Source organism: Prionailurus viverrinus, unplaced genomic scaffold (assembly GCF_022837055.1).
Source record: "Prionailurus viverrinus isolate Anna unplaced genomic scaffold, UM_Priviv_1.0 scaffold_62, whole genome shotgun sequence".
NCBI classification, from domain to species: Eukaryota; Metazoa; Chordata; class Mammalia; order Carnivora; family Felidae; genus Prionailurus; species Prionailurus viverrinus.
The window spans coordinates 249,941-263,858 of NW_025927624.1; the positions used below are offsets into that span (position 1 = coordinate 249,941).

The following is a 13,918-nucleotide window of genomic DNA, read 5'->3' on the forward strand; positions in this document are numbered from 1 at the left end:
TCTTCTGGGGGAGGGGTCTGCTGTGCTGGGACTCAAGCAAGAGTGATTGAGAAAGGTAGTTCCACCAGAGTGCAAGGGGGTGGTGTTTGGTGTAAGCAAGTTAGGTAACCAGTGTTAGCAATGCACTGCTTCCTGCAGGTGGCTTTATGTTTGTGGTGAGGGGCAGGAGAAGGAGTTGGTGCCAGCCAGCGGCTTTGTTCCTACAGACAGGTCTCTCTGAACTTTGCCCCTGAGGGACATGCTCTGAGAAGAGCAACTAATCTCCCCACTGTGTGCCCCAGGCACTCTTCAGACCACTGTACCCACTCTATATGCTCCCACGTTGTTTGCCTGCCCTCTGTCCATGAGCAGTGGAGTGCCTCAGGGCTCTAAACCAGCTAAATCGGATGCCCTTGAAAACTCCAGACTTTACACACTACTGGTTGCAAGAACTCACGAAATGCAGGCCCTCTTGTTTTCCAAGCCAGTGGCTATGGGGAAATGTTCTCTTTGTGCGTTCCCCTGTGCATTTCTCTCTCTCACCCTTACCCACAACCTCGACTCCCTCCCCTCTGCAGAACCCAGGATCTGTTTCTCTTCTAGACGACATTTCTGCATCAAGGACCTTCTTTGATGTGGCCTCTTCTCTCCCTTTTGTTGTGGAGTTTGTTCTGTCAGTCTTCAGGTCGATTTCTGGGGTTTTTAGGGTGAGCTGATTGTTATCTAGTTGTATTCGTGGGATGAGGCAAGCCTAGAGTCCTCCTACTCCTCTGCCATCTTCCTGTCTCTAAGATCTTTTTCTAAGATTCCCTTCAATTCCAACAATTCTTACAAGTAGACAGGAATGCCTCTTTAGAATGTCCCCTCAGGTTAAGGTAGAAGCACAGAGACCTACAATTTGAAGCACAATAGTTGAAAAACTAGAAAGAGTCGATTTGATAACCAAAATTGGGCCTTTGGTCTGATTTCAATGAAAGGAAATAGGAAGCTTTGAGTATTTTTTAATCCATTGAATACTCAATCTTCATTCTCCTTTCCTCAGTGAGGAAATAAAGAGAATGTCATGGAATCATTTTTCATCTTTTCAGTAGCAAAACAAATGTATTGTCCTTTAGCACTACTTAAATTAACTCCACATTCTCCTTTACCTTACTTCAACCTTGTTTGTGTGGGAAGGTAAGATCACTTCATCTTTGTGTTGTCCCACAATGCTTCTCCATATCATACAAGTTGGCTTCAAAAGTTTGTTGTCATTCAAATTACCAATCTAGTATTTGTCTCTGATAAATCAACTTAATACTACCGCAATTTGTACAGCTGTATTGTTTTAATGATATAATGTTTATTCCATTAATTATACGCTGAGCTAAAACATATAGCTAAGCATATCTTTCTATTCAAGTGAAAGAAGGGAAACAGGCTGCTGTGTTTTCCAAGAAAGTATGATCTGTGCCAAGAACAGGATTAACACCAGTGTTACACACAAGAACCAGGTCAGAAGAGGATCTCATTGTGAATTGCAAGATGATGGGTTAGCAAGATGGCTTAACAGGAAAGAGGAATAGCCTAGAGTTAATCTTTTCCTTCCTAGATGGTGAAAACTATGGATGAGTCTATGCATTATAATGAGATAATAAAATATAATGAAGTAAATGTTAGTAGACTGAGTCAAGAGATCCTATGGCCAAGATTTGATGGAAATGAAAGTGGGCAGCACTGACTGAGACACTAAAAGTTTGCCTCAACCTCTCAGGTCATGATCCCAGGTCATGGGGTCAAGACCCCTGTCAGCCTCCACACTAAGTGTGAAGCCTGCTAAAATTCTCTCGTGTCTCTCTCTCTCTCCTCTCTCTCTCTCTCTCTCTCTCTCTCTCTCTCTCTCTCTCTTTCTCTCCCTACACACCCCCTCGTCCTGCTTGTGCCCGCTCTAAAAAATATATAAATATAAATAAATAAATTAAACAAATAAATAAATAGAAGTCTGAACACACTAAAGAAAGAGCATTTTATCTTTTTGAGCCTGACTTCACATCGAGTCATGGGGTCAGCAAGGCAAAGGCTGGCAAAAGGGTCCTTCAAGAAACAAAACTCTCTATAGGAGCAAAGTTTAGTTCTACTGCATTGACTTTTTATTATTACATAAGTGACTGTTAATTTGCAAGATAACTAGGAAAAAGTTTTCATAAAATTTGTTATGGTACTGGCATAAGGACAGACATATAGATCAATGTATTAACATTGAGAATCTAAACATAAATTCTCACATTATAGTGAACTGATTTTCCACAAGGGTGACAGACAATTAAATGGAATAAGACTAGCCTTTGTAACAAACGGTACTGGGACAAATGGATATCCACATGCAAAGCAATAAAATCAGACCTCTACCCCATAGCATATATACAAAATTAACTTAAAATCTAAGAGCTAAAATGATAAAACTCTTAGAAAAAAGCTTATGTGTATATGTTTGTGACTGGATTTGACAATGATTTCTTAGACATGACACCAAAAGACAAAAGCAGATTAAGTTTACTTCATCAAAATTAAAAAGTACTATGCTTCAAATATCACCATCAAGAAAGTGAAAGGCAAGTGACTAAATAGGGGAAAATACCTGAAAATCCCATATCTACTAAGGGATTTGCATGTAGGACATTTAAATAACTCTTCCAATAATGAAAAGACAATCCAATATAAAAACGGGCAAAAGAATGGATTAGTTCTTTAAAGACGATACAGAAATGGATAATAATCACGTTAAAAGGGAGATGTTTGGGGTTCCTGGGTGGCTCAGTCAGTTAATCTTCTGACTTGGGCTCAGGTCACGATCTCACCGTTCGTGGGTTCGAGCCCCGCATTGGGCTCTGTGCTGACAGCTGGGAGGGAGCCTTGAGCCTGTTTCAGATTCTGTGTCTCCCTCTCTCTGACCCTCCCCTGTTCACGCTCTGTCTTCCCTGTCTCAAAAATGAGTAAAACGTTAAAAAAATAAAAAAAGAAGATGCGAGATATATATATATATATATATATATATATATATATATATATATTCCATGGAGTATTACTCAGCAATCAAAAAAAAAGGAATCTTGCCATTTGTAACTACGTGTATGGAACTGGAGCGTATTATGCTAAGTGAAATTAGTAGGAGAAAAACAAAAATCATATAACTGCTCTCGTATGAGGACTTTAAGAGACAAAACAGATGAACAAAAGGGAAGGGAAACAAAAATAATATAAAAACAGGGAGGAGGACAAACACAGGAGACTCATAAATATGGAGAAAAAACTGAGGGTTGCTGGAGGGGTTGTGGGAGGGGGGATGTGCTAAATGGGCAAGGGGCATTAAGGAATCTACTCCTGAAATCATTGCTTCACTAAATGCTAACTAATTGGGATGCAAATTTAAAAAAATATATAACTAAAGATACAACAAAAAGACTAACGCCCCCCGCCCCACCAAAAAATTTCTCAACCCAGGAAGCCTCTGGTTGGGGATTCAGGAGATAAGGACCTTCTAGAGAAGGTCAGAGCAATGGACTGAGTTGGCTGAAAGCTATCTAAGTTTTTGTTTCATAGGGAACACCTTAAAGTGGCAGACAATTTCATGCCATAACCTTAATTCCTTTCTATAGGGATACACAGAAAATCCCTCGTTATTCTTTAATAAGCTTCATCAGTTTCGGATATCCTTACAAATTTTAGTTTTTGAGACCTTAAAGATTTCTGTAGGACACAGTAGCAGGACAACGCCTAGCACTCTCATTCATAGAAGACTGATCAACAGAGAGTCATGTTACTCACATGAAAAGTTCCCTGTTACTATGTGACTCATTTATAAGACGTCCAGAAAAGAAAATAATTTTCAATGTCTCTTCAGCCACAAAAAGGACCAGTCAACAGAATGTTCTAATTCCCCTGACAGGTATAGCTGTCTAATGAAACTTGCATGTATATTATATAGCTTTTGCGACTGACAGAAACGAGTTGGTCAGTGTATCTACCTCATTGGTCCCACTTAGGATGTACGATGAGAATCCTACAAAGGAGGGTGAGAGTGCGAGGACATTAAGTGTTCTGCTTGGAAAACAGTTGGGGTTTCACTACATATGAATAAATGAGAATCCTGAATGGCACATTAGTCTTTTCTGAGATTGAATTGTGAAATCTCTGAAAGGCTGTTTAACTCAAGTGAGTCAAAAAAGAAAATGAGTTTCTGAACTTTCAATGGTAGGAGCACTATGTTACTAGGTAAGACCCTGACAGAGCAGCCATTTCTCCTTTTTCACTGGCGTTTCTTTTCCTTTACAAAATCCAACAAAGAGAAAAGTCCATTCCCTTGAGAAGGACGTTTGCATAACGACCTGCTAGTCATTCTTGATGAAGAGAATAAATTGCACACTTGTAATTACAAATTACAACAAATCATCATTAAAATAACCCCTTCTCAAACTCTCACTGAAGGGTTGAGACTACAAGAGAAAGTCAGATTTCAAGATGACATGATCACTCAAAGCGTGCGGAAGTTTGAAACATGCTGAAAAATATTAACAGGGACTCTCACACATCCGTATGCCAACGTTCACAGCAGCATTATTAACAGTAGCCAAAAGGTGGACTAAACCAAATGCTCACTGTGGTATATATAAAATGTTGCTTTTTTAGACTCTCACAATGTTTTTATGAAAATCTCACTATAAACATCATTATGAGTTCAATCAATTTCATCTCTATAGAAAAATTCCATCGCTAGTAGCAAATAGCAACAATATCAACCAAATATTTGGATAAGTGAGCCTTTCCATGTGATCCAAAACATTCTTATGTACTACTCCTAGTGAAATACAGATTCCTTTTCAGTAGGACAGACATTAAGCCACCAACTTACCAAACTTGTCTTTAACAAGTTGCTCGGAAGATTGTGAATTTGGGCCGCTTGTTGTTTGATGGTTTCTTCTGCCCTGGCATTTTGCACTTCTAGCCTAAAATGCAGATCTTAAGATAATTATTCTCACACATAAGTGTAAAACAATACCATATAATATCTGAACAAATGAGGGTCTTACAGAAATTCTTAAAATTGTATCAAGAGGAAGATTTGGGAATTGTGCCATTTTTCTCGTGTTTTGTGGATAAGGTGCAAAATAGAGATATAATATCCCCAATTTTGCCTTTCAAAATAGCTCAAAGCTGGAATTTGTATCCAGCTTAACAATAATATACTGGCATAACAAGTATATTTCTCGTACTACACTGCTTATCTGCTGTATAAATAAGGTATTTTCTGTGAGGTTTAAATTATACTTTTGCATATGATCTTACGTCTTCTCCGCATATCTTATGTCCTTTGCCTCTCGATCCTTTGCCTCTTGCAACTAGAATAAAGAAAAAAAATAATTTTAACTACTGACAATCTAGTAAAACACCATCACCTGTTTTTGTAACCAAATGTTATTATTATTATTTTTTTTTTTACTTAGTGGGGCACAGAGAGACAGAGAGAGAGAACGCCCAAATGGGGAAGGGAGTCATAGGGAGAGACAGAGAAACTCATAAGCAGGCTCCAAGCTCAGAGTGAAGCCTGATGTGGGTCTCGGTCTCATGACCGGTCTCATGATGTGGAGTTTGGGATCATGACCTGAGCAGAAATTAAGAGTCAGGACGCTCAACCAACAAAGCCACCCAAGTGCCCCTGTAACTGAAATCTTATTGGACCCAGCCACACTCTCCCCTACACACTGATTGATGGCTACTTTTAGGTCATAACAAAAGAGTTCAGCTGCTACAACAGAGACTGTGGCCTACAAAGCCGAAAATGTTTCAATACTCTTCCAGAATAGTTAAACAAACTTACTCTCTTACAAAAACATAACGTTGTTAATGTTTATAAATTATATATGATCAGATAAACATAAAATGTATCTACTGGTCAAATGGAGGAAATATAGGAAATTACCTTATGGTAAACATTTCTGTTTTCATATTCCAAGCACTACATCAACTATGATTTTAAATATTCACATAGGTGAATGACATTCCTATTCTCGTGATTATGAAACTGAACATGCTGTTTTCAGTGACAACGAGATATTTCATGGAAGAGTTTGACAAGCAGTATCCTAGTAGGAGCCAGAAAGCCTGAGTCTGAATTCCCAATTCTGCTGGTTATGAGCTCTATGACCTTGAGCACACTCCCTAATACTTCCATGTCTCAGTCTTTGCATCTGTAAAATGAAGGTAATGACAGCACCTACTGGGGCACCTCAGTGGCTCAGTCGGTTCAGTGTGTTGCTTTTGATTTCTGCTCAGGACATGATCTCAGGGTCACGTGATTAAGCCCCACATCGGGCTCTACGTGGACAGCAAGGAGCCTGCTTGGAATTCTGTCTCTCTCTCTCTCTCTCTCTTTCTCACTCTCCCTGCCTTCCCTTCCCCACAATCTGTCTCTCTCTCTCTCTCTTTCTCTCTCTCTCTCTCAAAATAAGGAACCTTAAAAAAATAATCTCAAAATAAATAATAATAGGATCTACCTAACTGGGATCTTGGTAATATAAATTTAGGAAATAATACATGAACAACTTAGAAGGGTACGTGGCACATAGTCAGCTCTAAGTGTATGCATTTAGCATGATTACTGTTGCTGTATTTTGCGTTCCAATACAATGAGATAGTTTAGGCAGGTGGCATGCCAATACAAGTGGCCCCGTATACAAACTATACTGAAGTTATTCTTCATATCACCACAAGTGGCAGCAAATGGGGAGCATGAGGCCCAGAGTCTCTCCTCAGTACTTCACACAACTTTCGCCAATGCCACTAGCAAACAGTACTTTTTTTTCCTCTTATAATACTTGCAACTAACATCCTCTCTATACCCTCAGTGGACAATGCTCACGGAGTAAAATATAAATAGCACCGCCTGGACTGAGTAGTAGATGCTTTACATGACCATCAGAGGCAAGGGAAAGCCACTGATATGGAAATAATGGAGTCTTGCTAAACCAAATTTCCTCAATCATTTCATGCCCATACTGTTTACGTTAGCTGCTTTAGCACGTACTCTGGTGAAGAGATTAAGGCTTTGTGGTAACAGCATATCAGAAAAGCTGGCCCCAGAGCTTTGCAGTTGGTAAAGTGCTACAAATCTGTAAATCCCAGCACCGGCTGCATAAGGAAGAAAGATTTTAATTTCTCCTTTTCTATTAACCATTTGCTTAAGTTTGAAACTTTCTCCATCTATAACACTGCTTCTCCCCTTGCAGTGGACTTGAACATTCTTTAGTGAATAATCTCATCCACAGATTCAAGTTTTCTTCACTTATTCCTTCTTTCACACTAAAATCTAACTTCCACTAAGAAAATTTGAGGGTCATAAAGGACCTTTTTTCAAAAAAAACTTTATTAAAGTCTTTATCCTGCTTCACTTCTCAGCAGCAGCTGAGAAAAATGATCATACCCTCACTCTGCGCTTCTAGCCCCACCTTATTTCTGAAGGATGGCAACCCCTGACATTAAATCCTTGCCCCTTGGTATCTGTGTTTTGAATTGCTCTTAAGGCTTCAAAACCAGATTCTCTAATTCACATTTCCAGCTTTGGCCCCTTTACCTAGGTCACGTGTACTTTTCGCTCTTCCATCTAGGTGCTCACAGACAACATCTCAACCGCGCACTCAAAAATCATTACTTTCCTAGCAGTGCTATTGCTGCGTCATAAAGACAGATACCATATGGTTTCACTCTTATGTGGATCCCGAGAAACTTAACAGGAACCCATGGGGGAGGGGAAGGAAAAACAAAAGAGGTTAGAGTGCGAGAGAGCCAAAGCATAAGAGACTGTTAAAAACTGAGAACAAACTGAGGGTTGATGGGGGGTGGGAGGGAGGAGAGGGTGGGTGATGGGTATTGAGGAGGGCACCTTTTGGGATGAGCACTGGGTGTTGTATGGAAACCAATTTGTCGATAAATTTCATATAAAAAAATCATTACTTGACATGGAGTACCTTTGTAGACAGCTAATCGTGTACATTTTATTTGGACTCTTTTCGGTGTTACTTTGAGTGTGTTTTTCTTATTGAGTCTTAGGGAGCACCCTTACCCTTAGGATGCTGACCAGCATACTTTGTCTCGCTTTTCCTTATAACACGACATTTATCACAAGGGCTGGATGATCACTGGTTTGCCTTTGTTTCCTTTTGAGTAATTTCTTCGTCCATAGAGATTTCAACTTACGGAAGTCTTCTGAAGTTCCTTTCAGACCCATACTTGACTATATTGTTAGGAAGGTTAAGTTGGCTAGAGCTACCTCTTCTTCCCAATCCAGATTCTTCACCTCAAAATTGTGTGCATCAAATATCTTCACCCAGGTAGCCCCTGGTTTGGGGATTCAGGAGATAAGGACCTTCTAGAGAAGTCAGAGCTATGGACTCAGTTGCCTGAAAGCTATCTAAGTTTTTGTTTCACACGGAACACTTTAAAGTGGCAGGTAATTTCATGCCATAACCCTAATTCCTTTCTATAGAGATGTACAGAAAATCCCTCGTTATTCTTTAATAAGCTTCATCAGTTTCGGATATCCTTACAGATTTTAGTTTTTGAGACCTTAATGATTTCTTTAGGACACAGTAGCAGGACAATGCCTAGCACTCTCATTCATAAAAGACTGATCAACAGAGTGTCATATTACTCGCATGAAAAGTTCCCTATTACAATGCGACTCATTAATAAGACGTATAGAAAAGAAAGTAGTTTTCAATGTCCCTTTAGTCATAAAAAAGACCAGTCAACAGAATATTCTAGTTCCCCTGACGGGTATAGCTGCCTAATGAAACTTGCATGTATATTATATAGCTTTTGTGACTGACAGAAACGAGTTGGTCAGTGTATCTACCTCATTGCTCCCACTTAGGATGTACAATGAGAATCCTACAAAGGAGGGTGAGAGTGGGATGAAATTCACTGTTCCACTTGAAAACAGTTGTGGTTTCACTACATAAATTAGAATCTTGAATGGCACATTAGTCTTTTCTGAAATTGAATTCTGAAATCTCTGAAAGGCTGATTAACTCAAGTGAATGGAAAAAAAAATGAGTTTCTGAACTTTCAATGGTAGGAGCACTATGTTACTAGGTAAGGCCCTGACAGAGCAGCCATTTCTCCTTTTTCACTGGCATTTCTTTTCCTTTACAAAATCCAACAAAGTAAAAAGGCTATTCTTTGGGAAGGACGTTTGCATAATGACCTGCTAGTCATTGTTGATGAAGAGAATAAGTTGCAAATTTGTAATTATAAATTACAACATATCATCATTAAAAGAACTCTTTCTGAAAATCTCACTGAAGGGTTGGGTTTACAACAGAAAGTCAGAATGCCAGATGAAATGATCACTCAAAGACTGGGGACGTTTGAAACACGCTGAAAAATATTAGCAGGGACTCACACATCTGTATGACAATGTTCACAGCACCTTTATATACAATAGCCAAAAGGAGGACTAAACCAAATGCTCACTGTGGTATATACAAAATGTTGCTCTTCTTAGATTCTCACAATATTTTTATTTAAATCTCACTACAAACATCATTGCTTTATGAATTCAATCAACTTCATCTACATAGAAGAATTACATCACTAGTAGCAAGCAGAAACAATATCAACCAAATATTTTGATCAGTGAAAATTTCCATATGATCCAAAACATTCTTATGTACTACTACTAGTGACATAAGGATTCCTTTTCAGGACAATCATTAAGAGATCGACTTACCAAACTTGCCTTTAGCAAGTTGCTCTGAAGATCTTGAATTTGGGCCGCTTGATGTTTGATGGTTGCTTCTTGCCTGGCATTTTTAACCTTTAGCCTAAAATGCAGATCTTAAGATAATTATTCTCACACATAATTTTAAAACTGTATCGTGTAATTTCTGAACAAGTGAGGGTATTGCAGAAATTCTTAAAATTGTATCAAGAGGATGATTTGGCAATTGTGCCAATTTTCTCATTGTGTTTTGTGGTAATGGTGCAAAATTGAGAGATAAGATGCCAAAATTTTGCATTTCAAAATAGCTCAAAGCTGGAATTTGTATCCAGCTTAACAATGATATACTCGCATAACTAATACATTTCTCATAGTACACTCCTTATCTGCTTTATAAATAAACAAGTTATTTTCTGTGAGGTTTAAATTATACTTTAGCATATGATCTTTAATCTTCTCAGCGTATCTTTCGGCCTCTGCATGTCGTTCCTGTGCTTCTTGTAACTAAAATAAAGAAAAAATAATACTTTTAAATACTGTCAATCTAGTTGAACACCATCACCTGTTTCTGTAACTAAATGCTTTTGTGGTTTTTTTTTTTTTGTTGTTGTTATTTTATACTTGAAAGAGAGACAGAGAAGGAGAGAGCACACACAAGTGGGAAGGGAGTCAGAGGGAGAGACAGAGAAAAAGGTAAGCAGGCTGCAAGCTCAGGGTGAAGCCTGATGTGGGGCTCGGTCTCATGACCGGTCTCATGATGTGGGGTTTGGGATCATGACCTGAGTGGAAATTAAGAGTCAGGACGCTCAACCAACTAAGCCGCCTAAGCACCCCTGTAACTGAAATCTTATTGGACCCAGCCACACTCTCCTCTACATGCTGAATGATGGCTACTTTTAGGTCATAACAAAAGAGTTCAGCTTCTACAACAGAGACTATGGCCTACAAAGCCGAAAACATTTCAATACTGGTACAGAATAGTTTACCAATCTTACTCTCCTACAAAAACATAACATTGTTAATGGTTTTAAATTATATATGATGAGATAAAAATACAAATGTATCTACTGGTCAAATGGAGGAAATATAGGAAATTACCTTATGGTAAACATTTCTGTTTTCATATTCCAAGCACCATATCAACTATGATTTTCAACATTCACATAGGTGAATGACATTGCTGTTCTCGTGATTATGAAACTGAACATGCTGTTTTCAGTGACAACGAGATATTTCATGGAAGAGTTTGACAAGCAGTATCCTAGTAGGAGCCAGAAAGCCTGGGTCTGAATTCCCAATTCTGCTGGTTATGAGCTGTATGACCTTAAGCACAGTACCTAAAACTTCCGTGTCTCAGTCTCTAAATCTGTAAAACGAAAGTAATAACAGCACCTACTGGGGTACCTGGGTGGCTCAGTCGGGTCGGCGTCTGGCTCTTGATTTCTGCTCAGGACATGATCTCAGGGTCACGTGATTGAGCCCCACATCCAGCTCTGCGTGGATAGCGAGGAGCCTGCTTGGCATTCTCTCTCTCTCTCTCTCTCTCTCTCTCTCTCTCCCCCCCCCCTCTCTCTCTCCCTACCTGCTCTTCCCACAATCTCTCTCTGTCTCTCTCTCTCTCTCTCTCTCTCTCTCTCAAAATAAAGAATCTTATAAAAGTGATCTGAAAAATAAATAATAATAGGATCTACCTCACTGGGATCTTGGGAATATAAAATTAGGAAATAATATGTGAACAACTTAGAAGGGTACGTGGCACATAGTCAGCTCTAAGTGTATGCATTTAGCATGATTACTGTTGCTGTATTTTGCGTTCCAATACAATGAGATAGTTAAGGCAGGTGGCATGCCAATACAAGTGGTCCCCTATACAAATTATACTGAAGTCATTCTTCATACCACCGCAAGTGGCAGCAAATGGGGAGCATGAGGCCCAGAATCTCTCCTCAGTACTTCACACAACTTTTGCCAATGCCACTAGCAAACGGTACTTTTTTCCCCCCGCTTATAATACTTTTAACTAACTCCCTCTCTATACTACTCAGTGGACAATACTCACGGACTACGGTACAAATAGCACCTCTTACATTGAGTAATAGATGCTTTACATGACCATCAGACGCAAGGGAAAGCCACTGACATGGAGATAATGGAGTCTTGCTAAACCAAAGTTCCTCAATCATTTCATGCCCACACTGTTTACATTAGGCTGCTTTAGCAGGTACTCTGATGAGGAGATTAAGGCTTTGTGGTAACAACATATCAGAAAAGCTTGCCCCAGAGCTTTGCAGTTGGTAAAGTGCTACACATCTGTAAATCACAGCACCAGCTGCATTAAGGAAGAAGTATTTCAATTTCTCCTTTTCTATTAACCATTTGCTTAACTTTTGAAGCTTTGTCCATCTATCACGCTGCTTCTCCCCTTGCAGTGGACTTGAACATTCTTTAATGTATCGTCTCATCCACAGATTCAAGGTTTGTTCACTTATTTCCTTCTTTTACACTAAAATCTAACTTTCACTCCTATCATTCCACTAAGACATTTTGAGGGTCATCAAGAACCTCTTTTTTGTTTTTTTAATTTTATTAAGGTCTCTATCCTGCTTCACTTTTCAGCAGCAGCTGAGAAAAATGACCATGCCCTCCCTCTGCTCTTTTAACCACACCTTATTTCTGAAGGACGGCAACCCCTGACATTAACTCCTTGCCCCTTGCTATCTGTGTTTTGAATTGCTCTTAAGGCTTCAAAACCAGATTCTCTAATTCACATTTCCAGCTTTGGCCCTTTTACCTAGGCCACGTGTACTTTTCGCTCTTCCATCTAGGTGCTCACAGACAACATCTCAACCGCGCACTCAAAAATCATTACTTTCCTAGCAGTGCTATTGCTGCGTCATAAAGACAGATACCATATGGTTTCACTCTTATGTGGATCCCGAGAAACTTAACAGGAACCCATGGGGGAGGGGAAGGAAAAACAAAAGAGGTTGTTAGAGTGCGAGAGAGCCAAAGCATAAGAGACTGTTAAAAACTGAGAACAAACTGAGGGTTGATGGGGGGTGGGAGGGAGGAGAGGGTGGGTGATGGGTATTGAGGAGGGCACCTTTTGGGATGAGCACTGGGTGTTGTATGGAAACCAATTTGTCGATAAATTTCATATAAAAAATCATTACTTGACATGGAGTACCTTTGTAGACAGCTAATCGTGTACATTTTATTTGGACTCTTTTCGGTGTTACTTTGAGTGTGTTTTTCTTATTGAGTCTTAGGGAGCACCCTTACCCTTAGGATGCTGACCAGCATACTTTGTCTCGCTTTTCCTTATAACACGACATTTATCACAAGGGCTGGATGATCACTGGTTTGCCTTTGTTTCCTTTTGAGTAATTTCTTCGTCCATAGAGATTTCAACTTACGGAAGTCTTCTGAAGTTCCTTTCAGACCCATACTTGACTATATTGTTAGGAAGGTTAAGTTGGCTAGAGCTACCTCTTCTTCCCAATCCAGATTCTTCACCTCAAAATTGTGTGCATCAAATATCTTCACCCAGGTAGCCCCTGGTTTGGGGATTCAGGAGATAAGGACCTTCTAGAGAAGTCAGAGCTATGGACTCAGTTGCCTGAAAGCTATCTAAGTTTTTGTTTCACACGGAACACTTTAAAGTGGCAGGTAATTTCATGCCATAACCCTAATTCCTTTCTATAGAGATGTACAGAAAATCCCTCGTTATTCTTTAATAAGCTTCATCAGTTTCGGATATCCTTACAGATTTTAGTTTTTGAGACCTTAATGATTTCTTTAGGACACAGTAGCAGGACAATGCCTAGCACTCTCATTCATAAAAGACTGATCAACAGAGTGTCATATTACTCGCATGAAAAGTTCCCTATTACAATGCGACTCATTAATAAGACGTATAGAAAAGAAAGTAGTTTTCAATGTCCCTTTAGTCATAAAAAAGACCAGTCAACAGAATATTCTAGTTCCCCTGACGGGTATAGCTGCCTAATGAAACTTGCATGTATATTATATAGCTTTTGTGACTGACAGAAACGAGTTGGTCAGTGTATCTACCTCATTGCTCCCACTTAGGATGTACAATGAGAATCCTACAAAGGAGGGTGAGAGTGGGATGAAATTCACTGTTCCACTTGAAAACAGTTGTGGTTTCACTACATAAATTAG

The 13,918-nt window shown here is 39.3% G+C and overlaps 1 protein-coding gene across 1 annotated transcript in view; it reads right to left on the reverse strand.

The window, feature by feature from the left end:
- The window catches only part of LOC125159788 (ankyrin repeat domain-containing protein 26-like), a 708,468-nt gene that overhangs the window by 19,007 nt on the left and 675,543 nt on the right, over nt 1-13,918 (reverse strand). Inside the window, exons 55-58 of the mRNA XM_047848410.1 lie at nt 10,167-10,237; nt 9,743-9,836; nt 5,302-5,354; nt 4,868-4,961 (exon numbers count right to left, since the gene is read on the reverse strand). Coding sequence (XP_047704366.1) covers nt 4,868-4,961; nt 5,302-5,354; nt 9,743-9,836; nt 10,167-10,237 — 312 coding nt within the window. The remainder of the gene's footprint in view (nt 1-4,867; nt 4,962-5,301; nt 5,355-9,742; nt 9,837-10,166; nt 10,238-13,918) is intronic.